General features: G+C 48.8%; 1 protein-coding gene across 1 annotated transcript; it reads right to left on the bottom strand.

The window, feature by feature from the left end:
* Nucleotides 1-235: 235 nt before the first annotated feature.
* LOC122388121 lies at nt 236-23,046 on the bottom strand. The gene is made up of 8 exons (XM_043378919.1): nt 22,703-23,046; nt 6,508-6,645; nt 5,317-5,526; nt 4,645-4,782; nt 4,096-4,233; nt 2,248-2,374; nt 598-734; nt 236-303 (listed from the first exon to the last, which is right to left on the bottom strand). Exons 1-8 carry the CDS (start codon nt 22,863-22,865, stop codon nt 236-238), a joined length of 1,119 nt encoding a protein of 372 aa, XP_043234854.1. The 5' UTR covers nt 22,866-23,046.
* Between the last annotated feature and the right edge of the window lie 4,617 nt (nt 23,047-27,663).

Here is a 27,663-nt window from a genome sequence, read left to right as displayed (position 1 = left end):
CGCCCGGTAATTACCCACTAGGTCACATCCGTGTGCTACTGCTACATCTACACTACAACTACTACAACTACATGACTACACTAGAGCGGACACCGGGGCCGTGTGCCGGCTGACCGGCGCCGCTCTCAGTGCCGGCTGGTGCAGCACACACGGCAGCAGTCAGCTGGCGGCCCCGGCCGACTGGCTCGGCCTCTCTGCAGTCAGCTCATCACTGCACGGTCGGTAGTGCAGCGCATCAATACCACCACAGACTCACTATGACCCCAGCGCCTTGCTGGCTCTTCAGCTGACGGTACAGCTCCCCTGTGGACAGAGCAGAGACACGTCTGAGGTGGACACGTCACACACAGACAGACACACAGACAGCGGTACAGCCATGTCCACACACCGCCGGCCAGTGACGTCACACACAGGACAGACGGCTGACGTGACGTCACCGTCGGCCGTGGTGGCCGTGACGCGTCACGTCACCGTCCGTGACGTGGCCTGCGGCGGTGGTCGAGTGTGTGTGTGTCTGAGAGGCCGGTGGCGCCGTGCAGCGTCTGTTGTGAGGGACTGACTGGTCAGAGGCGCGGCGCGCGGCGCCCTCTCACCTACCGGGGACACGGAGATAGATGGCACCGAATATGCCCCGGCGCAGGTCCGCCTCCTTCAGGGCGGTCAGCACGGCCCGGCCGGTGTCTGCCGTGCAGTGAAGGTACAGATACTCCAGCTTCCGACACGACTTCACCAGTCTGTAACAGAGCAGAGCAGCAGAGCCGTCACACACAAACACAGCGGCACCAGCCGGCCGGACGTACGAGTCAGTGTCAGTGTCAGTATTTCAGTATCGGTGTGTTGGTGTCAGTGACAATGCGTCAGTGTCAGTGTCAGTAGTTCAGTGTAAGTGTGTTGGTGTCAGTGACAATGCGTCAGTGTCAGTGTGTCAGTGTGTCAGTGTGTCAGTGTGTCAGTGTGACATTGTCAGTGTCAGTGTGTCAGTGTCAGTGTGCCATTGTCAGTGTCAGTGTGTCAGTGTCAGTGTGTCAGTGTCAGTGTGTCAGTGTCAGTGTGTCAGTGTCAGTGTGTCAGTGTCAGTGTGTCAGTGTCAGTGCCAGTGTGTCAGTGTCAGTGTATCAGTGTCAGTGTACCAGTTTCAGTGTATCAGTGTCAGTGTGTCAGTGTCATTGTGTCAATGTCAGTGTGTTAGTGTCAGTGTCAGCGTGTCAGTGTCAGTGTCAGTGTGTCAGTGTCAGTGTGTCAGTGTCAGTGTGTCAGTGTCAGTGTGTCAGTGTCAGTGTGTCAGTGTCAGTGTGTCAGTTTCAGTGTGTCAGTGTCAGTGTCAGTGTGTCAGTGTCAGTGTCAGTGTGTCAGTGTCAGTGTCAGTGTGTCAGTGTCAGTGTCTGACAGGACACCCCTCGCCAGTGTCTGCTGACTGACCTGCTGACCGCTGCTGCTGTGAGGGCCGTCTCTGCCGGCCGCTGGAGGTCCCCCAGTGTAAGGTACTGCAGTCCGGGGCAGCCGCTGAGACTGTCCAGCACGGCGTCAGGGACGCCGCCGGACAGGGTGAGACACCGCAGCTCAGGGCACCTGGTGAGGGGCTCCAGACTCACGGCGTCAGGGACGCCGCCGGACAGGGTGAGAACCCGCAGCTCAGGGCACCTGGTGAGGGGCTCCAGGCTCACGGTGTCAGGGACGCCGCCGGACAGGGTGAGATACTGCAGCTCAGGGCACCTGGTGAGGGTCTCCAGGCTGCCGGCCGTGAGATCAGGACAGTCTGGAAAACACACAGACACACATACAGACAGGATCAGTCGGTAGAAATACATGTAAATAAAAAAAACGAAATAGTTATGAATTCGCATGGTTTTATGGGCACCGTAAGCCATGATATAACAGTGGTACTATATGATATGCCATATAAACATGAATGAATGTGATAACATGAATGAATGAACATGATAACATGAATGTTCATGTTATCTATGGATATGCAATCACTTCAGCCAATGCATTGAAGTGCATTGAACATTGCATTACAATCGCAATATGTTGTTCAACTAACTATGAGGGAATATGTCACTGATTGAACAGTCCTCCTCCATTTTGGAGCTCAATTAGCTTCATTATTTCACAAAGCACATTGGCTATGTATCACACCTGTCTCTATGAGGTGAGACAACGGCACACCGTTACTCGGTGTCCGCCATTCGCTGATCTCGTATATCAGCGGCCTGTCCGTGCTGCCGCTGCTCACCGTATATATACAGTAGTTTGACCGTCCGTCCCAGGTCAGCCAGGTGACTGATGGTGTCGGCAGCCACCCCCTGGAGCGACACTGACAGACCGCCCCACGGGTACCCTCCCAGCCACCTCAGCTCCGTCACCTCCGGCCCTGTCGGACAGAGCTGTGTCAGCTGACTGCAGTCGGACAGAGCTGCCGCCAGCTCCCTGCTGCACCACTGACACCAGAGTGTCAGACACTGACACAACCAGCACTGACATAGCCGAGTGGCCGCACAGAAATAGCCAATTTTTAGCACCAGCAGTCATATGTAGAATGTGAATATGAACATAATACGTATATGCGATAAGTATATGCGTAATACAATAGCCTATGAAACTACGAGGGTTGTTCCAAAGGTAATGCCTCCTATTTTTTAACTCCGGCCCAAATGTTCGGAGGGGTTTGAAATTTGCACCGTATCAGGACGTAACCTTTACCCGCATGCCTTAAAATTTCCATTGTTCTTTTACATATATTTACAGTAAGACGCCTTGGTAAACAAGGCTCGTCATGGAGACTCGTCAGAAGCAGAGATGCGTCATTGAATTCCTTCACAGGGAAGGGAATGCACCCATCGACATTCACCGTCGCCTGCAGAAGGTCTATGGAACAGACGCGGTGGATGCGAGCACAGTTAGGAGATGGGTCCGTTTTGAGAGCGGTTAAAGTGATGTCAAAGACAGAGCTCGCTCCGGACGTCCGCTCATCGCCACCACCCCGGAGAACGAAGCGCGCCTCGATGGATTGATCCGTGCCGACCGGCGGATAACTCTCAATGAAATGCGAGAAGAGTTGGGTGTAGGTGTAGGAGTTACGGATCGCATTTCACACCAACTCTTCTCGCATTTCATTTAGAGTTATCCGCCGGTCGGCACGGATCAATCCATCGAGGCGCGCTTCGTTCTCCGGGGTGGTGGCGATGAGCGGACGTCCGGAGCGAGCTCTGTCTTTGACATCACTTTAACCGCTCTCAAAACGACGGACCCATCTCCTTACCTACTGTGCTCGCATCCACTGCGTCTGCTCCATAGACCTTCTGCAGGCGACGGTGAATGTCGATGGGTGCATTCCCTTCCCCGTGAAGGAATTCAATGACGCATCTCTGCTTCTGACGAGTCTCCATGACGAGCCTTGTTTACCAAGGCGTCACACTGAAAATTTATGTAATAGAACAATGAAAATTTTAAGGGATGCGAGTAAAGGTTACGTCCTGATATGGTGCAAATTTCAACCTCCTCTGATCATTTAGGGCGGAGTTAGAAAATAGGAGGCATTACTTTTGGAACAGCCCTAGTACTACTACTCTCATTGGTTGCACTATGTCTATAATTATTCCTCATTGGAATACGTGCTCACTAATTGTAGCAATGCCTGCCTTCCCGTGCTGGCCGCCTTCGATCGTGGCGCCACCAATACTCTGTATAACCGCCGCGCCAGGGCCGCGGCCAGTCAGTCTCGTCAGTCTGCTCAGACTCGTCGTCAGCGAGCTATCTATGTAGTCAGTCAGTGTCAGTCGTCGATTAATACTCAATACGTTTGTTCGGAAATTTGCTGCTTGTGACAATGCAACTATTGCTAGTACCTCAACTTTTAGGTAAATCACCCCGTGACGTTACACTAATATTCCACGCATATGCCACAAGCATGGCCATGGACACTATCGAAGGGCGTGCATTGAACCCCTTCCCCCTCTCACCACAATACGAGACGAGTAATATACACGATTAACGATGAAACTTGCTAGTTGAGGCTGATTGGTTCGTCCATTTGCCGTCTTCCCTGTTCATTTGCATATACCGGCATTACATGTGTGATCCGAGGTATCTCACCTCTGACATTGAGGAGTCTGAGGCCCTCCGGCAGCTGCCCCCTCAGTCGCGGAAGGTCGGCGGCGGAGACTGATAGGCATCGCAGCTCAGGGCACCTGGTGAAGGGCTCCAGGCTGCCGGCCGTGAGATCAGTACAATCTGGAAAACACACAGACACACATACAGACAGGATCAGTTAGCTGTAATACATGTCGATATATGACAAAACGAAAAAAACACCTAATAATTCACATGGTTTTATGGACACAGTAGAAAATGGAAAAATAGTGCTATCTGATATATGCAATGTTAAGCAAATGCAATGAACTTCATTGAACAGTGCAACACAATTGTTATGAGTATGATCAACTAACTCTGAACGAATATGTCACTGAGTGAACAGTCCTCCATTTTGGAGCTCAATTGGCTTCATTATTTCGCAAAGCACATTGGCTAATGGCTATGTATCACTTCTGTCTCCATAAGGTCCGACAATGGCACACCGTTACTCGGTGTCCGCCATTCGCTGAGCCCGTATATCAGCGGCCTGTCCGTGCTGCCGCTGCTCACCGTATATCTCCAGTCGGTTGACCGTCCGTCCCAGGTCAGGCAGGTGACTGATGGTGTCGGCAGCCACCCCCTGGAGCGAAACTGACAGAACACCATCCCCGTACCGTCCCGGCCACCTCGGCTCCGTCACCTCCGGCCCTGTCGGACAGAGCTGTGTCAGCTGACTGCATGAGTCGGACAGAGCTGCCGCCAGCTCCCCGCTGCACCATTGACACCAGAGTGTCAGACACTGACACAGCCAGCACTGACACAGCCGAGCGGCTGCACAACGATATTTTTACCAACAGCATACATACGTAAATATTCAAATATGGGCAACATAAGTATACGATTTTTGCAAGGCACATTGGCTTAGGCACTAGGCAGCCAGTCAAGGTATAGTAACGGATCAGGTTGGTAAACTACCTAAATATATGGTTCGCAGTGGGTGCAATCTAACCATTTCAAATTACAATAATTGCTACAATAATATTTCATGCATGCACTTGATGCTCACACTGTATGCAAATGCATGCATTGCATCACTCTAACAATATCATATAACACAAACAAGGCTGTAAGATGTTGGCTGAATTTGATCGGTTCGTCCATTTGCCGTCTCCCTGTCCATTTGTTTATCTATATGCATTGTCCATCATACCGGCATTACATGCATGATCCGTGGTATCTCACCTCTGACATTGAAGCGCCTGAGGCCCTCCGGCAGCTGCCCCCTCAGTCGCGGGAGGTCGGCGGCGGAGACTGACAGCCGCTTCACAGTCTCCCGTGAGCTCCGCAGCTCCGTCAGCTCGCTGTCACCGACTCCGGCCGGAAGGATAATAGTGTTTGGGCCCACCCTGATGATGGCACCACGAAGTTGACTTGGAATAGTAGTAATTTGTGCTGGAAAGGTGATTGAACCAATGTCAGGCATTTGTCTAGGTCAACCATTGTACACTTACCTACAGGTGTAGAAAACACAGAGTGAAAATTGTTTGTGGCTACAATGCTGTGATAATTCCGTGTCTGAGTAAATAAGTACTTTATCAAAACGATGTGAATTTCATAAGTTACGGCGACTTTCCGTAACGAAATATTCAACAAATAAAATGATAATGGGTCTTTGACATATAAAACAAAATCACCATTAATTAGTGCATTATATTCCGAACTAGGCATATTTTCATGATGTCAATTGATCAATATGACAGTTTTTGAAACCTTTTCACATAAGTATTTTGTTCAGCACTTAGGTATGTGTAGCTAATTATAACAATTTTGTATCGTTATAAAATTTGTAGCGTAAATATTACGTCCATTAGAGGCCCAAATCATTGACCATCACCATTCACCACACGGCACACGACTTGTCATCCTACAGGTACAGCTTGCCATGGCTTATGGCTTCCGTCTTACCTTAGGATGAGGCAGCATTACCTGCAATACATGTAATATGTGTTGTATCCAGTTATTCTTGGTTTGATTTAGGCTTCAGATTTTCAGGGATAAACTGCTTCTCCAAGTGATTTATGAACATTTGCTAGAAAAAAGCAGTTCCTTAGAGCAAAAATAACAAGCAAGGAGCGTTGCCGCCGGCCAGTTTTCCTGTTCTTCGTGTCCCTGTGTCGCCCCCTGCCCCGTTCAGGAGCGCCCGGCAGCGCCACCTGCACCTGACCAGTCCGACAGCGTTTGGGGTCGCCGCGCACCGCCGACAATCAGCTGACGCGGCCGGCGGCGCGTCTCAAGGTCACTGGAGGTCAGCCGGGCCGCGGCCCGCCGGGGTGGCCGTGACGTCACAGCCAGCGAATGCAGAGCGCCGGAACAGCTACTGTTGTTTATCCCTTCCTAGCCATTCATATATGAGTAACTTCAACCGCTGCTCACCATCCGTGACTAGTAGGGTAATCCGTGACCCCAGCTCCGTGGCCAGGTGACTGATGGTGTCGGCAGCCACCCCCTGGAGAGATACCGACAGACCACTCCCGTACCGTCCCGGCCACCTCGACTCCGTCACCTCCGGCCCTGTCGGACAGAGCTGTGTCAGCTGACAGCAGTCGGACGGAGCTGCTGCCGGGTCGGGAGGCGGCTGACACTGTGGTGTCAAACCCTGACACAGACGACACTGACAAAGCCAGGGTCGATCGGCACTGTTGGACAGTAATTGAACATTGTGCACAATGCATGCACTAGTGTGTATAACCTACGCTTATACATGCGTCAGTTAATTAATACAGTTCAGTACATACAGGTCATACCTATTCGTTTGAAAGAGTATAAAGAAGGTACAATACAGTGGCTAATATTTGTGTAGACTGTAGCATGTAGGTAGCATGGCACATCCCAGCCAGCAATCCCACTCCGTTCCCGATCGGGATTTTCGGACTCAGCCCGCACCACCCCGATCGGGACCGGAGTGGGACGGGATTGGGAAATGAGACACTTTGTACGGGCTGGAACGGTCCGGATATCCCAACCTACCCCGCACGGTCGATTGGGAGATTCCGCACGTATCCGGACCGCCTTATGACGTTTTAACAAGCGCTGAACTCCGATCCCGATCGGGATTCCCCAAATCTCCCCGTACAACCGGTTCGGAAATCCCGCACGCATCCGGACCGCCTTATGGCATTTTAACAAGCGATGAACTCCGATCCCGATCGGGATGTCCCAACTCGGCCCGCACGGCCGGTTTGGGAATACCGCAGGCATCTGACATATTCACCGCAGTCTTATAACCGCAGATTGCTGTTATGCAGATGCGACCACTTTGCTTGCGCCACCGCAACCCCCTCGCCTCTTCATTATTCTCCAACTCAACCTTTATAATGCCTGCACGACAAAATGAATTACATTGGACACTGAAATATATTCACAAATTTACTGGTTGCACACAGGTCAAATTTTCACAAATTCACAGCCTGGCCAGCACATTCGTGGCGTCGGCCATCATCTTAGCGCCGCTGCAAGGCGCTGGCACAGCGGACTCACTTCCGGTGTTCACAGTCATTATAGCAGGCCTGCGCCTTGTTCGTGTCGGCTCCTCTGCGGACAGTGTGTCCGTCTGCCGTCACGAGCTTCAGAGAGCCACCGCGAAACTAGACGGCTGGCATCTGGTCGGGCGGTTCACCACTGTGCGAAGAGAGCATCTGAAAACGACCAATAGGTTATTAATCAAAGTCTGGGACACACTAAAAAACACTAAGAAATAATCCACATCTGACATTTCACATGGTATGCCTGGTAATTCGGGTTTCAAACCTACAATGCAACCATTAATGACACTTGACAATGAGACCAAACATCTTCTGTCCATGATAACTGATCAAACATGCGACAGCACGAGTGTAATTCACATGCCGTACAACCACAGCGAACTTAACAATTTCTATTACCAATAGCTTTCCCGCTCCCTACATCACGGATGAAGTGTGCACTATACTCACCCTGTTCTCAAAGACGGACTGATTTCCCTGAACGACAACAGTTGAACCGACCGCTTGCTAGAGCCAGTTCAAAAGCAATATCCTGATGCAGCAGCTCAAAGGAGGGATCGACACTTGACCAACGCGGCAGCTAGACTGGCCGCTGCGCTCAGAGGACGCGTCTGCCTGCACGCGGCCCATCTGATTGCTTTTCCAGACTTTCTGGGCCACCGGATATGGTGCCCGAAGCGCCTTCTCAGATCGGTTGGGATAACAACGTAAATCACAAGCCTGTCTAAACATGGGATTCGATTGGGCTATCCGTACCGCGTCCCAACCGATTAAGCATGCGGTCCGGAAATCCCGAGTCGCCCCTACCGCCGGCCATCGAGGTCCGGTATCGATTGGGACAACCCAAGCCTACCCAACCCGGTAGGGACAAGTTGGGACATCCGGAGCCTATCCCGACCGTCCCCAACCGCATCCCGGACGAATTGCTGGCTGGGATACCTATTATGTCTGCTGAACGTTAATCACTGAAACTGTTACTTTATGTACTATGTAAGTACCTACCAGGGCCTCGGCTAACATGTTAACCCTCGCGGGCCCGGGGGGGGCGTTTTTCGCCCCCCCCCCTGGCGAATATTTGCGATAACTCCCGAACGCTTAGAGATAGGAAGGCAAAACTTTCAGTACCTTTTCTCCCATTAATTTGACATCTTCTGAAGTAAAAAATTTGGACCTAGCCCCCTTGATGACGTCACAAGGTCCATTTTTCTAGACCCCTGCACGGCAAACTTCGTCGTCACAGACGCAAACTTCAAATAGCTGCCAAAAATAGAGTTTTAGAGATAAAGACAAATTACGAGCACGGCTGTGTAGCGTTTGACCTAGAGAAAAATGGAAAAATAGTTTTGTTGACCTGAGGTCAGAGGTCAGGTCAACGACCCCGAAATGTGGTTTTAGTTTTTCGCAAATAACTTCGACAAAAATGGTCCTAGAGCTACGGCAGTGGTACCATCGCATTCACCTTGTCAAGCCGCGTCGAATGATATATATTTTGTTCGGAAAAGGTCAAGTTTCATGTTGACCTCATGTGACCTCGAATGACCTCTGGTTGACCTTGACACATTGAAGGTCGTTTATGATGGATTTGTACCCGCTGAACACGAATCTGGCATCTATTTTCCTCTAAGCCTTCATTTAGAGCTTCCGGATGGCACAATTGTCTTATTTATTATTACTAACTTGAATCAGTGAAATAGCCTCTAGCAGGGATACTCTTCTGTGACCTTGACCTTTGAGCAGCCTTGTATCGTAAGATGAACCACAAATAGGGAACTGATAAGCCTCAAAACATTTCAAAACATCTTGGAAGTTAGCACGCAAGATGTGCGAAAAAGTGCCAAGTTTGAGGTCAATTTTGAGCGTGACCTTGACCTTGACCTTTGATTTGGAGCACATTTTCAGAATCCTCAGATTCTCTTCTTTCGTTTGACACCCAATTTTGCCGGTTTGATGCAGCCTGCCGTCCTCTAGAAGGCTTACTTTGAGATCACTACACATGTGCCGGTTTTGGCCTTTGACCTTGACCTCTGACCTTGAAAATTGACCTGAGGTCAAACATTTTAGGTGCATTAGAATCGTCTCGTAAGGACCTTTCGTTTGGTATCGCTTTTGTTTCCGTAGCTCCCTTATTTACGGAGTTAGACAGGGGGGGGGGGGGCGAAAAACGCCCCCCCCCCGGGCTGCGGTGGTTGGGATTACCCCCCGGGCCCGGCCGGGTTAACTGGTGGGCCAAATGGCCAACCAGTGACCCGAAATGGCCCACCAGCCTCAAAGATTTGGCCCACCAGTAATTTTCCGAAAAATCGAAGTTTTCACATTTTACTTCACGACATAGGTAACACTAGGGTGACCCGCGTGCTCCGCAACGCGAAAAGGGATATTTTCGATCGGCGGGTGTTCAGTTGTTCTTGTGTCGGTTGGGTTATCTATCCATTTCGGTCGATTGCTTTTTGACGGCTAAACGTTAGTTGGTTTGTGGAAAAAATACCACCGCATCGAGGTGCCCGTGTCTGATAAGCATGCTTTCCACTTCAGAATCTGTCAAATGTGCTTTATAATTTAGGCGCGTAGTTTTATGACAAATTAAAGGCGTAGATAATTTTCACTAAAAATCGTTTTGCAGAGGTTTGAAACATTTATATTTTTAAGAATACTGTTGCTTGTCATGCAAACGTGATGATTGGATCTTGGAGAGAATTGAATGCTCTTTCCAATGATAGCATTTTCAATTGTCAAACGTATCAGGGTAAGCAGCAAAATCCGTGTAATTATTTAGTGGCACATTTTGGACAAATACCATTTAATTCAGCGATTTTTTCCACATTGCTTTTGATCAATTAGCTTTTCACAATTTTTCCATGAGAGACGGTACATTTTTATTGCTAATAGGCGCTGTTTCAACTCATTCCGTCTGACGATCACCTGAAATTAATATAAATTCCAAAATCCGTCCAAAACGTCCATTTTTCAAAAGAAAGTGTCCTCCCCGGTGCACGTGGCGCGTGCCAACCCCTGCACCGCACACCATTCGATAGCCCGTTCGATTCTCTACACGATGCTGTTTTCCCCGTACCGGTCGGGCCCACGGTTACCGAGATATTGCACCGGGACCGGACCCGTGTCGGGCAAATTTGGCTGTTTTCGCCCGTTTTTGCCAGCCGATTAACCCTCGCCCGCACATGGGGGGGGGGGGGTGGTTGCCACCCCCCCCCCCCCAGGCAGTCTTTCTGCTCTGCACTCAACATTTTTAGGGCTAGAAGGCTGATTTTTCGTATAGCTGCTCGTCTATTCTTTCTTGATGTCCACTGAAAATTTCAAGTTTCTGTGATTTTTGGTTTCGGAGATATGACCTTATTTTTCAGGTCATGTCATGACCCAAATGGCCAATTCTCAACATCTTGCGTTTGCCATGGGCCTTGTGAGCTTTTGACACCCTGATTTCGGCCTTTTTTGCCAGTCTCACCTCCCACCTATCATGGAACATGTTGTTCGACGATGTACAGGGGTCAAGGTCAGGGTCAAGGTCAACCTAGGTCATCTAAGATAATTGCGTTTTAGGCAAGCTGAATTTACTTTTTGTGAAGTTTTTTTACTGCATTTTTGGTAAAAGCTTCTCAGATCATGATTTCATGTGATATGGACCCAAAAACAATCGGTGCACACATCAGTATACACACAGACACACACAGACATACAAACACATATAATTGACCTTGACCTAACTTGACCTGAAATGACCTCAGCAGCAAAATTCTGGTCGGATAGTGTGACAAAGAGGTTCTAGCTGGCTTGGCACCAGAAAACAGCATCACTGAGAAAAAAATTGACTCCATATGGGTCAAAACTCTTGAAAATGCTCCCCTGAAAACTCCTTAAAACCATTGATAACTCCCTTTCCAGCAGAGTTATTGAGTGTGTTCTAGGGTAACTTCGAGCCTTTCTCATTTTGCGAAAGAGTTTTCAAGAGTTCTTAATGGATGGCGAAATGACTCCATGTGTGACACCGCATAACTCTGTGACGCAGCTCTCCATTACTCCCGAAAAAACTTTTCCCGAACGTTCCGACAGGAGTAAAAGGGGAGTTACGAAGGGGTTTTAGCATACGTCGCGCGAGGCTGCCGGTAGCCGCCATCTTTTGCGCGTAGTACACAGCACGTTGTGCGGGGCGGCGGGCGAGGTGTTAGTGAAGAGCGTGTTGACTTAGACGGACCTGACCTATACAGTGACGGATAATTGGACCTTACTTTGGATGTAAAGGTAAGCTTAGCTGTATTTCTCATCATGCTTTTATGGTGCAAAGTGTTATAATGCTGTGATGAGAGCATATGGTAACCCCATGTTCTTGATGGGCTGGAATGGTCTCTGTAAGGGTAATTTATTTGTTTTGTTCCTGAGTGAGATAAAGATCAGAAACAGCATGCGCTGAGTTTCTAGGTATTGGCAAATATCATACAATAAATCGGAAAGTTGGAATAAATTGGAAAGTTAGGATTAAACAAGCTTTACACGTCATGGATCCAATTGTTATTGCCCAATTATTTTAATATCCATACCAATGGCAAATATCAAATTTGAAGGGCTTTCAAAGCAGAGCCAGAAAATTAAACTATCTTGGCATAAAAGCCTTGATTTTCCTATCCCCTATATATTTAAAAAAAAATCAGTTACCTACCACTGGCACTGCCCATGACTGATGAAAACCACCGACAAACCAGCATGTTCAAATAAATTTTGTCTAAATTGTTGTATGTTTTTAGAAAGTGCCCATAATTGAATTTCATTCTTTATTGTTAACCCGCGCACCGACGGGGGTCTGCGCCAACTTAGTACCGACGGGGGGGGCGGATGACCGCCCCCCCCCCTGAGATCTCGAGAACGAAGCAAGATAGCGACAAGCGGTAAACGGCATCGGATACGCACGGTCAAGATCTACAATTTTTACTAAGGTCATTTTCAGGTCAGGTCAAAGATGACGTCACAGGGGTCGAAAAAGTCAAAATGGCGGCGCTAGATATGGAGAGAGTTTTTCTCGAATAACTTTCGAATTAGTCAAGATAGGAACAAACTAAGGGCATCATCGTGATCCTCTCGTCAATCCGCATCGAATGATATATATGTTGACCTCGAAAGGTCAAGGTCAAAGGTTGACCTCAGGTCACGTGACCTCGAGGTCATCATGTATATCATTCGATGCGTCTTGACGAGCTGAACACAATGAGACCATCCACGCGTCTGTATCTTGTTCCTGTACGGAGTTATTGGCCAAAAACCTTTGGTGACCTTTGATGACGTCACATGACCTCACAGCTGCCCAACAGCAAAACAGACCTCAAGGTAGTAAAGGTTGACCGTATATGAAGTCATGTATGGTATATGGGGCCATTCCGACCCGTTTTAGTGGTAAAAACAGGGAGTTGATTTTTCCCCCATTGACTTATAATGGGGAGGTCGCGAAATTGACCTGACCTTAGGTCACCGATATCAAAATTCCGAGATGAACAAATTGTAGCTACTAATGACCTAATAACATCCTGCGACTTTCAAAGGCCTCCGACATCTACTGTAGCTCTGGCACGGTGACAAAGTTGCAAAAAAGTGACTTGAGGTTGGGTCATTCAAAGTGACCTGGTGACCTGACCTTGAAAGGTAGGAGGTTCAAACTTGCACACCATGTGTAAAATTGACAAGGGAATAGTCATACAAAATTTCGCGGCGCTACGCGCCGCGGTTTTCCCGCTATTCGCGAAAACCCTCAGGGGGGGGGCGGATATCCGCCCCCCCCCGTCGGTGCGCGGGTTAACATGGGTACCTATGCGGCGTAAAACGTCCTTAGCTTATTTTTAGCGACTGCTCAACTTTTTGAGCGTTCAAGTAGGTACGTTTTAGAGCATTGTCCTACTGTGTCTGCAACTAAGATGGAGGCTGTTAACTTGCCCTTTAGACTTTCACTGAAACTTAACTTTATCAAAATTGTAGTGCATAAAAAGTGTGCTAACTTTTCAATCTCTTGCTTTCATTATTTTGACATCATGTGCCGAAATGCAGTATCAGTGCCAACACGTCAGGTCGCGTGTGTCTCGTCTCGTCCATCTTGTCTCATTTGCCCTACCTCTCAGTCTCCTCCCTCATTTCTTCCTACCATCTTTCCCCGCTTCCTTCCTCACTCCCTCTTTCCCCTCCCCTCTCTCTCCCTTTCTTTCTCCCTCTCTCCCTCCCTCCCTTCCTTCCTTCCTTCCTTCCTCCCTTCCTTCATCCCTCCCCTCCTTCCCTCCCTTTCTCCTTCATTATTTCCCTCCTTCTCTTTTTTCTTTCTCCTCCATTTCCTCCCACGCAACGTTAAGTGTACCTATATTCATGGTTATTAACATTTTGCAGGGGATGAGCTGGAGAGCCTGCAGCGCATCCCGCAAGACACGTCGGAAGCCAACGGAGGCCAGCAAAATATCCATCTTACCATCGTGAAAGGAGAGCCGGACGAAGAAGACGCAGTATTCGTCGAGGCCCAGGAGGTGGTAGGGTAGCGGCACCACCAGACCAAGCATTCCTGCTTTGGTAGGCCGCCTTTTGGATTCTTAACATCAAAACTCGCGACCGTGAACTGTGAAGCATATAGAGTGAGATCCCCGGAGAGCGTGCCGCGGCGGGATGTTGAAAGCGTTTGTCAATTTGGCCTCCCACCGCCCCGGACTATGAATACACATTTCTTGAAATATATTTTTTATCTGTGCTTCGGTACACGAGATTTGGGTGGTTACGCTATTCGTCCAATATTTATTTTCGGGGGGGGGGGGGCTGGAGTGGAGTGATGGGAATTTTGGGTGAGTTTGATGGGGAGTAACAAGAGGTAATGATGAAGCTGTAAACGGAGTTTTGGGGAATAATGGAATGGAGTAATCGGGAGTAATTATGAGGCAGTAGGAGAGTCATTGAGAGTAATGGAAGGGAGTTTCAGGGAGTATGTTGTTTGTTTTGATAGGGTAAAGGAGAGTAATGAAGCGTTTTCTAAAACGGTAGGGAGAGTTACAGAGAGTTTCTCGAGGGAAGTTTTGGGGTGTAATGGAGAGTTTTAGAGGGGGTGTAATGAGGAGTACCACCTGGGAGTTTTGGGGTGTCGTTTTGGTGAACTCCCCCTGGGGGTGTCATGCGGAGTCAGGATTTTCCTCAGTGATCGTCATCGGTATTTGATAAGCAGCGCACTTGATATCCAACGGTGACCCAAAACAGCAACATTTTTTAGTTTGACCTGACCTGGAAGGTCAATGACTGACCTGAGAAGGTAAAACTGGGTATCATTGGATTCGTCTCTTCCCAAAGAATCTTTTTGGTCTTTACTGCTAAGCTCTATCTCCAACAGGAACGAAATGGCGCGGGGGGGGGGTGGCAACCACCCCCCCCCCCCCATGTGCGTTCTAGGATGGGAAAATGGCATGTGCGGGCGAGGGTTAATACCTACATGTAAAGTCTATGACGCGAATTTGCACTTTTTGGGCACGCGCCACGCGCTCGCTATCGATCCGATCGAGCTGAGACCCATCAAAGGCACGTTGTCCATCATTGTTCTATGAGTTGCGCAAACTTCAGCGCGGTAGGTGCAACGGTGTGACCTGTAACCCGCGCTACGTAGCACCATGTCGCGACCTTCGTAATAGACAGAAACTACGTCACCACAAATAGTTATATAGATTGTTACGGAGCGAGCGAAGCGAGCGGAGTCTTACGTAGAATAACGGAAATTTCTGAGTATGAGCGGCCGGCCGGCCGGCCAGCCGGCCGTGGTCACGATTCTGCGACGCTTATACACGTATCTCAGCAACCACTTGACCGATTTAAATGCGGTAATTTTTGTAGGGTAGCTTCATTCCTTCTACCAAGTATTGGACTATTCCCGATGCATGTGGGTGACCCCTTATGCACGTGCCACGTGCAAAACGAAGAGGTGTCACTTTTGTAATTGTTGCAATATCTCGGTAACTACTTGGCCGATTACGCTGAAAGTTGGCATGTAGGTAGGCACTCACTAGGCAATGCATATCCATGTGCCAGAGTTGGGGTGCTGCTGCACGTGCGCACGTGCAGGGGTCGATTCCAGATCTCGAGAACGGCTGGACCGATGGCGCTCAAATTTGGCACATGGCAAGGGACCGGTTAGTAGGGTGCCGTGCAAAAGTCAGTTGGGACCCATTTTGCACGTGCGCACGTGCAGGGTGCCGCTTCCAGATCTCAAGAACGGCTGGGCCGATTGTGCTCAAATTTAGCACATCGCCAGAGACCGGTTAGTAGGGTGCCGTGCACAAGTCAGCTGGAGGTACCCCTCGAAATTTCGCACGTGCAAGGCTTACCCTCTCGCTCGCTCCGTTAGTCGCCCCAAAAGGCGTTGTACTGGTAATACAGACAGAGACCAGAGGCCCTACTACATTGTTGCATTTATTAAAAGTAAGAACTTGATCGTCGTTGCCCGCCTAATACCATCACCATTCCCGGTTTCTTGAGACAGCCGTAGGTTAAGCCCCGGTCACACTTCACCGGATTGGACCAATGGACGAGAAACGGACGGCGTCCGGTGATGTCCGGGGGATGTCCGTTCGTTTCCGTTGGACGTCCGTTTCTCCGCCTTTTTTACCGCTCCGGCTCCGGCTCCGGGCTATATTGTTTCACGGCTCCGGCTCCGGCTCCGGCTCCAGGCAAAATAGGTATGCCGGCACCGGCGGCTCCTCCGGCTCCAGCTCCGGCTCCACACCCCTGCATCTATAACTCGGCTTCTGAGCCACGTACCAACACGCCTAAGGCAGTGTTCGAAGGGACGCAAGCAAACAATAATGACGAAATTACGCCTGTCACTTTTTAGATCAGTTCAAAATTCAGTTCACATAGGTCATCCAAGGTTAAATTTCGCCAATTTTCAGGTCCAATTTCGACAATTTTCAACAAACCACCGCATGATTCGGAAATGAATAGAGCTACAGTACCCGGGAAAAGCGTAGTTAATAGCTCTTTTAACACCCCTTACGCCGTTTCCATCCTCAGGACATTCAAATCCTTCTCCTCCATGCCGCAACCCCTGATCCGGGCTGGACCTGGACGGGCAACTTTATTCCATGCGGGCGGCTCCCATTGGAGCGCACTGCAGCTCCTAAGGAAGCACACTCATAACCGGGTGCAGTGAGCACTTGGGAGGCTGGTCGGCCTGTCCTGTTGGACAGGCTCAGCCCCAGTGAGTCACCAAGGTGCCCGCCCAGACCAATGTCTCCCTCAATTCCTATCATCCCTCCGGCCCTGAAATGGCCTGTCAGACCGAAAGCCGAAAGGGCCTGGGTCCAACCCAACAAAACAAACAAAGCTCTTTTAACGCACTTTCTGTAAACTGTGCTCAGATTTGACCTAAGCCTGTTAATTGTACACTTTTTATATCGGAACATTTTCATGTTCCTTCAGCTCTGTAGGTCTGATAGCTCTTCCTGCGAAACCTTTTTTGGGTCGAAAATGGCAGAACATGACGTCATTCTGACGTATTTGCGGCCAGCCTATCATAGCCTCTGGAAAAAGGTCACAATGTGTAAAATGGATGCCCGGAGAGGTCCTGAAAGTTTGGTGGCGATATCTGCAGTCATTTAGGAGATAGCTACGGAAGAGGACAGGGGGCCGTTTCGCCCCCCCCCCACCCCTTACGGGGCGCGGGCTAACGCTATTTCAACTCAGGCTTCAAGGGCCCTTTTGCCACTTAAGGGCCCTTTCAACCCAGTCAGTCAAGGGCCCTTTTGACTGCGGATCCCCCCTGAGAGAAATCCTAGATACGCCACTGGCCATGGGGGCCCATCGGTTGTTTGGGGGGCCAAATGATATGATGCCCCCCCTGATTTGCCTTTGGGGGGCATGGCCCTGATGCCCCCCCCCCCCCTGCGACCGCCACTGATCAAATATACAGACTAAACAACGCAACATATAAATCATTAATAAAGTTTTTTCCTGAAATGCGCTTAAATCGTCATTTTTTTCCTTCATGCGCTTAAACACGCAATTTATTTGTCATTTTTCGGCGCACTGCGCCGACAAAGGACAAATTTCTGGGACTTAAAAGCGCACATAGGCAAAAGTGCGCCAGAACTGAACCAGCCCAAAATATAAAACTTATTTTTTAGGAAAAGTATGACGAAGTTCTTATTTATTGAAGTGTTTTATGATGTTTTAAGATGAGACGAGTAATATCCAAACACTCGTTTTTCAATTTAACCGTTTTTTTGTTAAAACACTTTTCACAAATTCAGCTTAAAAATCGAGTGGGGCTGCATGAGTTTAACATTGTCCATACAGCCAGATGGGGTGCAATTTTCCTGAAGTGCGAATAGCTGCTAGCCGAGACCAAAATCTTGATCCGCGCATAAAACACTGGTAAATATGATGAAAAGCATCATATTGTGTACAGTAACGGGTAATTTATCAGCTATATATTAACCCGCGCACCGACGGGGGGGGGGCGGATATCCGCCCCCCCCCTGAGGTTTTTCGCGAATAGCGGGAAAACCGCGGCGCGTAGCGCCGCGAAATTTGGTATGACTATAACCTCATCAATTTTACACATGGGGTGCAAGTTTGAACCTCCTACCTTTTAAGGTCAGGTCACCAGGTCACTTTGAATGACCCAACCTCAAGTCACTTTTTTGCAACTTTGTCACCGTGCCAGAGCTACAGTAGATGTCGGAGGCCTTTGAAAGTCGCAGGACATTATTAGGTCATTAGTAGCTACAATTTGTATATCTCGGAATTTTGATATCGGTGACCTAAGGTCAGGTCAATTTCGCGACCTCCCCATTATAAGTCAATGGGGGAAAAATCAACTCCCTGTTTTTACCACTAAAACGGGTCGGAATGGCCCCATATACCATACATGACTTCATATACGATCAACCTTCACTACCTTGAAATCTGTTTTGCTGTTGGGCAGCTGTGAGGTCATGTGACGTCATCAAAGGTCACCAAAGGTTTTTGGCCAATAACTCCGTACAGGAACAAGATACAGACGCGTGGATGGTCTCATTGTGTTCAGCTCGTCAAGACGCATCGAATGATATACATGATGACCTCGAGGTCACGTGACCTGAGGTCAACCTTTGACCTTGACCTTTCGAGGTCAACATATATATCATTCGATGCGGATTGACGAGAGGATCACGATGATGCCCTTAGTTTGTTCCTATCTTGACTAATTCGAAAGTTATTCGAGAAAAACTCTCTCCATATCTAGCGCCGCCATTTTGACTTTTTCGACCCCTGTGACGTCATCTTTGACCTGACCTGAAAATGACCTTTGTAAAAATTATAGATCTTGGCCGTGCGTATCCGATGCCGTTTACCGCTTGTCGCTATCTTGCTTCGTTCTCGAGATCTCAGGGGGGGGCGGTTATCCGCCCCCCCCCCCCGTCGGTGCGAAGTTGGCGCAGACCCCCGTCGGTGCGCGGGTTAAGGAAATTCATATTTTCAAAATGTCCACTAGTATTGAGGGAAATTGCTGATTTTCCAATCACGGCGCATTTTGGTCAGTATAAGCGCACTTAAAAACATGAGTGAATTTCGACGCTGTGTTTCCTCAAATTTAATGCATTTAAGTCATATTATTACTTTGCCATGTTCCTGAGCATAATACATGCATATTTCATTCAGTGGCATCGAGCGTTTGAAGATTATGCGGCATTTTACTTTCTTTCCAGTCCAGGCGCATTTTCCTGTGCAAAAACGCAGGAAAAGCGCAGTCCAATCTAAGCGCACCGTGTACATCGGCGGCGCCCTCGTTTCCTCGTAAAGCGCAATCCGATTCCCATCTGTTAACCCGCGCGGGGCTGGGGGGGGGAAATTTTACCCCCCCTCGCGAATTTTTGCGATATCTCAAAAACGGCGGCGCGCAGCGCCGCCAAACTTTCAGTACCTTTTCTTACATCAATTTGACACGTTCCCTGAAAATTTGAGCGAAATCCGTCGGAAAATTTTTGAGAAATTGACGTTTTAGTGACGTCATGTTCGTCATTTTCGCCTCAAAAACGGCAAAAGTTCAAACGCCGCTAACATCTTCATTTTTAAAGGAATCAAGACGTAACAAAAAAGGTTATACGTAATTTGACTTTGTCTATCAAATGGCTATCTCGGTTTTTTGAAAATTTTGGATTTTGGCCTAAATTTTTTCAAAAAACTGACTTTTTTGGGAAAATCATTATAAAATCCAAAATTTTGAGTCTATCGAAAAAACCGGAATATATGTCAGAGAAGTGGTCTATGTGCACCTACATACCAAATTTTAGAAGAATCGGTTCAAAAATGTGGGAGTTATTCAAAATTTTATGACGTCACGACACACAAAATTTTTGAAAAATGACTTTTTTGGAAGTTCTAGACCTCGTACGGAAACAAAAATAGCACCATTCGATTCGCCGTGAAAAACTGCATCAGATAGACACCTTTTTAGGCCTTAACAACCAACTTCAAAATTTGACCTCACTTGACCTGACCTTGACCTGACCTCGACCTGAAATTCATCCAGAGGTGGTCCATATCACTTATTGAGTGTGCCTATTGAATTCTATTAGTAAAATGACCCATAAAACATGTGTCGCACATGCCCTTTTCTATATTTTGTTTTTTGGTGACCTGACCTGACCTGACCTGACCTTGACCTTGACCTCTGAATGATATTGTATGCAACGAATATTGTCTTAGTAGCCTAAGAACACGTTTTGGGCGATCAGTCTCAGTCCATGACTCCATTCTTCGGCAACTACGGTGCAAGGCCGATACTGTAGAAACTTGCAATTTGTACCCTTGACCTGACCTTGACCTTGACCTCAAACTTTAAATTAAGTACATGTTTTTAGTAGTTCGTGATGAGAGCTTTCGATTGGCGTTTGAATTTTCCAAATCGGACCGTTAGTTCGGGAGATAACAGGGGGGGGGGTAAAATTTACCCCCCCCCAGCCCCGCGCGTTCGGCTGGAGACCCCAGCCCCGCGCGGGTTAATATCTGTTCCATGTCCGGTGGTGTCCGGTGTGCTCAACCGGACACCACCGGACATGGAACGGATATTAACGGATGACAAACGGACGTCCAACGGAAACAAACGGACATCACCGGACGCTGACAGTTCTCGTCCGTTTCTCGTCCGTTTGTCCAATCCGTTCAAGTGTGACCGAGGTTTTAAATTGTATGCAATAATCGTGAAAGACGTTTGCCTCTGTCAATTACAGATAGTGTCGGCGGCTTCAAGCCGATCGAGGTCTGCGAGAGTTCTTGCAAGCTTTCCGATCGATCGAGTGGTAACAGTCACATAAGCATCTGCCGCAGACCAGTCGGTTACAAGAAAAACTACGAATAAAGAACATACCAGTTCAGACGGTCTGAGCCGCCTGCGAGCGATCTCAGACGGCTCGCCGATAGACACGATATAAGCCAGAGTCAAACTAGAGGTAGTGTCGGCAACTTCCAGCCGATTGAAGTCTGCAAGCGATATTATGCGTCTTCACGAACGGTATGGTGCTTGCAGTCGCACATCTGACCAGTTGTACGAATTTCGAACCGTTCACAGTCAGCGTTCCAAAAAGTTCTCATTTGGGCTGAAGATGACACTCAAGAGTAAGAATGGATAATTTTCCACTCTAACATTATGGGTGGCTAGAATGTTCCACTCAGACACCCAAGAGAAATCTGAAGTTTGGGACACTGTTCACCAGAAGTGTACATAACTTAGTTTTTACGGAGCGAGCGAAGCGAGCGGAGTCTTTCCTTAGATTAACGGAAATTTCTGAGTATGAGCGGCCGGCCGGCCGGCCGTGCGGACGCTTTTGCGAGGCTTATATCTCAGCAACCACTTGACCGATTTACACGCGGTAATTTTTGTAGGGTAGCTTCATTCCTTCTACCAAGTATTGGACTATTCCCGATGCATGTGGGTGACCCCTTATGCACGTGCCACGTGCAAAACGAAGAGGTGTCAGTTTTGTAATTGTTGCAATATCTCGGTAACTACTTGGCCGATTGCGCTAAAAGCTGGCATGTAGGTAGGCACCCACTAGGCACTGCATATCCATGTGCCAGAGTTGGGGTGCTGCTGCACGTGCGCACGTGCAGGGGTCGTTTCCAGATCTCGAGAACGGCTGGACCGATGGCGCTCAAATTTGGTACACGGTTAGGGACCAGTTGGTAGGGTGCCGTGCACAAGTCAGTTGGGAGTTGGGACCCATTCTGCACGTGCGCACGTGCAGGGTGCCGCTCCCAGATCTCGAGAACGACTGGGCCGATTGTGCTCAAATTTGGCACATCGCTAGAAACCGGTCAGTAGGGTGCCGTGCACAAGTCAGTTGGAGGTACCCCCTCGAAATTTCGCACGTGCAAGACTCACCCCCTCGCTCGCTCCGTTAGTCGCCCCAAAAGGCGCTATACTGTTTTTTAAAGAAAATATTAGGTTTGCGCAGTGCGCTTGGACTTTTGAGTGAATTCTTTTCCATGCGACACCAATGGGCTTAATGACCATTTTCGGAGATGTTGGGGTTGCTGCTACAACCCCCTTTTGGGGTTCCTGCTACAACCCACTTTATACATAAAGTTGTACTCGTGCTGTTCACAATTCCTCCCGATCCACCCGACAACCCCCGATCCCGTCTGACCGCTTCCGAATCTACGACTAGTCGGCGAGCGATCCATTCCGGGCTCGCTGATTTTTAACATCCGACCGGCCGTAAGTTATCGTCCAAAGTTTTATAATCTGCTTCAATATTTTGTGCATACTTGTGCGATTTTATGTGCACCGCCGGAGTATCACCACTGAGAGGGTTGTGGGTCCCTACTCTCTCTTCTCTCTCTGAAGAGTCGGGGGGGGGGGGGGGTCGAGCCCCGTTTTTTTACATTTTTTAATGCCATCCTGACGTTCTTTGCAGAATAAAGTGGCCGAAATCTGGGGAGAAATCGAAAATGAGGGGGGGGGGGGGCTATGGCTACGAAGGTCAGTCTATGTCGCTGCCCAAGTGGCCCACCAGTCAAAATTCCTTCGCCGAGGCCCTGGTACCTACCACCATTCAGAAGTAATAGTACGCGTTTCCTCAACTACTTCTCACCAGTAACGTATAGCGTCCTCAGTGACGTCGGCAGCAGCCGCAGCCACCGCCCCGTTCCGAAGGACGGGACCCTGACGGTCAGCTCCTCCAAGCGAGGAAGACTCTGCAGGAGCGCCGTCAGCTGATCCTCGCCAAGGGCCGACGGAGCGTCGAACGTCGTCATGGTTACAAGGCCGAGCGCCTCCTCAAGCGTGTTGAATAGACTGGCGACCGATGGCTGGGGCTCCGTCTGTACTATGACGTCACAAGTTGCCGATGACTGGGGCTCCGTCTGTACTATGACGTCACTGACTGCCAATGACTGGGGCTCCGTCTGTACTATGACGTCATGAAACGCTTTTGTAATTTTACTGAAAAAAGACAAGAAAAAGTACATAAATCAAAATGCAAAAGAAGTTCACAACTTTAGTTGGCTCCGTTGATGATCCGATATGCATTTACATAGCGTCGTCAAAAGTACCTATGTTGTCAATTCTATTCGGTTGTATAAAATCGTTCACAATTGATTTCATACGACGCTGAACGATTTGATAGGACCGATTAGATTTTGTGACACGATTGCTAATGAAGACATGTAAATAAATACGTGCTGGATATGGTGCCCCGAACTAGCCAACTTTATGCAGGACGGCTGTCGAAAACTGGAACAATATGATCGGGACTAAACGGCTAACTTGCAGAAGATGGTACGAATTCAAGGCATGTTTCTTTGATTGGGCGGAAAGTACAATTACAAGTTACTCGACCTTCAATCAGAGGCAGATCCAGCTCAGAGTTTTTTTTCGGGGGGGGGGGGGGGCAAACCATAACAATTTATCGATTCTTTCCATGCATCTTCCATAGGCGTAATGTTAACCCTAGAACGCCTAGGGGGGGGGGGGGTTGTATCAACCCCCCCCCTGAGGTTTTTTCGAAGTGCACGCTAAACGGCTTGTCGTAGCGGGCTGAAATTTTCAATACCCTCTGGGGCAACCTTTGCGCATCTTTTGCCGAAAAAAATTGATCGGGTCATGTCAGGTCACGGAGTTATGACGTCATAAGAGGTACAGCCTCCGGCCGACAGTTACCAAACGTGTGCGCCGAATCCCTAGGTTTTCTGCCGGTGATACCCACATTGTTTGATGGATCATGATGAAACTTCCCATGCATGTTGGGGCAAGCATTGGCTATCGTGTGGTGCAAGAAAATTGACCAGGTCAGGTCAGGTCACGGAGTTATGACGTCATAAGAGGTACAGCCTCCGGCCGGATTTTCACGAAGTGTGATGATGTGTCTTTCATGATGTGTCTTTCATATGTGATGATATGTGATACATCGTTTGCTGTGAATTGATTGTTGGAAGTTGGAAATACACTTTTCTGAGTCGTTACCTACAGTATTTATAGCGGAGCAGTGGTCAACAGCCGACGAATCGGGACAAACACCGGAGGGTGATGTGACACCATATCACTCATCAGCAATAGGCCTCTTACTTTTATAGGGTAAATACACCAAAAACCCCATATATGATGCAGAATTGAGTGGGGAATACGTTGTTGAAGGTTTGAAGTTAATATCTCTCACCGTTTTGCCGCAATCGTTGCGCAAAGTTGAAAAAGTTTGATTTTTTCGGAAAATTTGACCTTTGACCGGTCATAAGTAGGTCAAATGTTGACCTAGGACCATAAAATATACCACCAATCGCGAGATCTCGTTGAGAGCAATCCGTTGGTTTTTTCCGCTAAGCTCTACGACCTTCCGTTTCGAAACGCCAGGGGGGGGGGTCGTAACAACCCCCCCCCCCCTGGTCGTTCGTGTTATGAGAAATGGCCTGATCGTGCGAGGGTTAAAATTATGCCGTTTGGGGGGGGGGGCAAATGCCCATTTTGCCCCCCCCCCTGGATCCGCCACTGCCTTCAATGACCTAGTTATGTTTTATTTCTTACACCTTCTACAAAGAACGTTTACTTTTCACCATGACAGCCCTCCGAAATCTCTCAGCCCCCACAGCCACCCCTGCTGCCTCCCAGTCTCACCTCTGGGGACGGCCGGATGGCGCCGCTCGCCGGCGGACCTCCTGTCGCAGCTCCTCCACCACGGTCTGGCGAGTGGTCCGCTCCTCGATAACTGCCTGCTCCAGGCGGGCCACCGCACCGGCCACCACTTTGCTCAGTGAGGCCACCTCCCGGCGAAGGGCGGCCAGGTCTTCACGCACATCTGTCATCTCCATCTGTAACGCATAATTACAGTTTTTTACGTTTCTACTAATCATTTAAAGGTGACTTAGTACGTAGCGTTACGTCGTACGCATTACGACATGTCGTGCGGCGTCGTGTCTTATCATGTCACAAAACGACGTGTCATTACGCATTACGACATGTTTTGTCATGCAACCCGCATTGTTGCATACCAGGCAGGCAAGCTTGGTAGGCAGGCAAACAGGTCTTAGGTAACCAATACCAAAATTTGCTATCGTTACTACTTTTTCGCAAAAAAAAGAGATAATAAAGACACGTTTATCACTACGAATGTTTACCCCATGGCCAGGCCTTTTTCATAACGCGGACGGTGCAGTCGAGGGTCTGGCTGTACGACCCCTGGCGATTGGCTCCTGATGTACTTAGAAACACCAGATGTATACTTATAGGATGGATAGGATGTATAGGATACAGCCAGTCACACAGCAGGACTGACACAGTCACACAGCAGGACCTCGGCAAAGGAATTTCGACTGGGGGATGGGGGGCAAACCAGACTCCAGAAATCAGAATGTCATATACCACCTAATATACACCGTATAAGCGGACCTTTACACCACACCTAACATACATACCATATACCGTAGGTAACGGTATACCAAAATTCTGCCTAATCAGTTAAGCATACGTAAACATGTCTAAACAAACTTCTATCAAAGGTTTGGAGGCCAGCGTAGGGCCCTCAGAAGCCGAAGTCGAGCCGTCGGAGGCAAGGGCGCACACAAGGGGGGGGGGCACACGGGCCCGTGCCCCCCATTCGAGTTGGGGGGCCCAACTCGAAGGAAGGGGCCCATTTGAGGCGGCCTTCGGCCGCCTCAAATGGGCCTCTTACTAATCCTTAGACCACCGAAGACCGTGTACAACGGGCCCTCAAATGGCCTTAAAGGGCCCTCAGATGGTCTCAAAAGGCCCTCAGATGGCCTCGAAGGGCCCTCAGTTAGCGTCATAGGGCCCTTAGATGGTGTCAAAGGGCCCTCAGATGGCCTTAAGAAGCCCTCAGATGGCCTTAAGAAGCCCTCAGATGACCTCAAAGGACTCTCAGATGGCCTTCAAGGGCCTCAGATAGCCTCAAAGGGCCCTCAGCTAATGTCAAACGGACGTCAGAAGACCTTAAAGGGTGTCAAAGGTCCCTGAGCTGGCGTCAGAGGGCCATGCCCTTGCGTCAAATGGCTCTCCGAAGGCTCTAAAGGGTCCTTAGCTGGTGACAGAGGGCCCCCAGCTGGTGCCAGATGGCCCCCAGCTGGCGCCAAATGGCCATCAGAAGGCCTCAAACGGTCCTCAGTTGGCGTCAAGCGTCCCTCAAAAAGCCTCAAGGGGCCCTTAGAAGACCTCAAGGGGCCCTCAGAAGGCCTTAAAGAGCGTCAAAGGGCCTTGAGCTAGCGTCAGAGGGCCCCCCAGCTAATGTCAGAGGGCCCTGAGCTAGCGTCAAACTTAACCCGTGCTTGATAACTTTTTTTTTGCTATTCAGGAAAAACCACAGGGGGGGGGGGGCCAAAATGGCCCCCCCAACGGGGCGAGGGTTAAAGTGCCCGAGCAACGCGCCCCGTTGGGGGGGGGCCATTTTGGCCCCCCCTAAGATCTCGAGAACCACGCAACATAGCGACAAGCGGTAAACGGCGCTGGATAGCCCCAACGTGGAACTACCTTGTGACCCAATTTTATTGACCTAGGTCAAACCGATGACGTCACAGGTCAGGTCAAAGGTCCAATTTTCACCGTTTACAGGCATTTCAAGAAATGCGTTGTAAAATCGAGTAAAATGCATTTCATTGAAAATCATCGATGGGGAAATGTTCTTCAAACACATATTTTGCTATTTGAGGTCACTGATACCAGGTCAGGTCACAGAGGTCAGGTCACGGGGGGGGTCACCATATGAAAGTGTCGTGTGATACATGTTTTATGGTCCTTTTACATGACAAATGCGATTATGTGGGTCAGGCAGCCTTTGGGGCCAGCTTAGGTCACGTTTTGGTCAAGGTCAGGTCAAGGTCAGGTCAAGGTCAGGTCAAATTAGGTCAAATTTCAAAGATGATATTTTTGCATAAAATGGGTATCAAATCGATGCAGCTCGTCACGGGGAGTTCAATGGATTGTCTTTGTTTTGCCGTACGTGGTCTAGAATCGCTAAAAATTGAGTTCAAAAATTTGACGTCATCATTTTTGAACAATTTTTTGCTATAACTTGGCCAAAAAACGAGATATCGATCTAAAATTTGGAATGTATATAGAAAAGCGCTGGTACTATCACATATATTCCGGTTTTTTCGAAATTCGGAAAAATTTTGGATTTTTTCTCAGTTTTTCAAAAAAAATCAATTTTTTTGATTTTTTTTTGGTCAAAAACCAAAAAATTTGAAAATCCGAGATAGCAGTTTTGTAGCGCCGCTTTTTGTCTACTAGACCATATAAAGAACTTTGAAAGTGCTTGATAACTGTAGATTTGGTGAGCGTTTCAAGATTGCATGTTTTTTGCTCATTTTTGCTCGAATATGACCTCAGTTTGACCTCAATAACTCCTGACCTAAGGTGACCTAAGACTTGAAATTTGGTGTGAAGGTGTCAAATTGATGCCCGGGAAGGTACTGAAAATCTGGCGGCGCTGCGCGCCGCCTTTTTTTTGCTATTCAGGAAAAACCACAGGGGGGGGGGCCAAAATGGCCCCCCCAACGGGGCGAGGGTTAAAGTGCCCTTAGCTGGTGTCTGAGGGCCCCAGTTGGTGTC

This window comes from Amphibalanus amphitrite, unplaced genomic scaffold, assembly GCF_019059575.1.
Source record: "Amphibalanus amphitrite isolate SeventyFive unplaced genomic scaffold, NRLGWU_Aamphi_draft 000309F_arrow, whole genome shotgun sequence".
In the NCBI taxonomy this organism is placed as follows: Eukaryota; Metazoa; Arthropoda; class Thecostraca; order Balanomorpha; family Balanidae; genus Amphibalanus; species Amphibalanus amphitrite.
The sequence above is the reverse complement of the archived record's forward strand: the minus strand, read 5'-3'. Positions and strand labels throughout refer to the sequence as shown.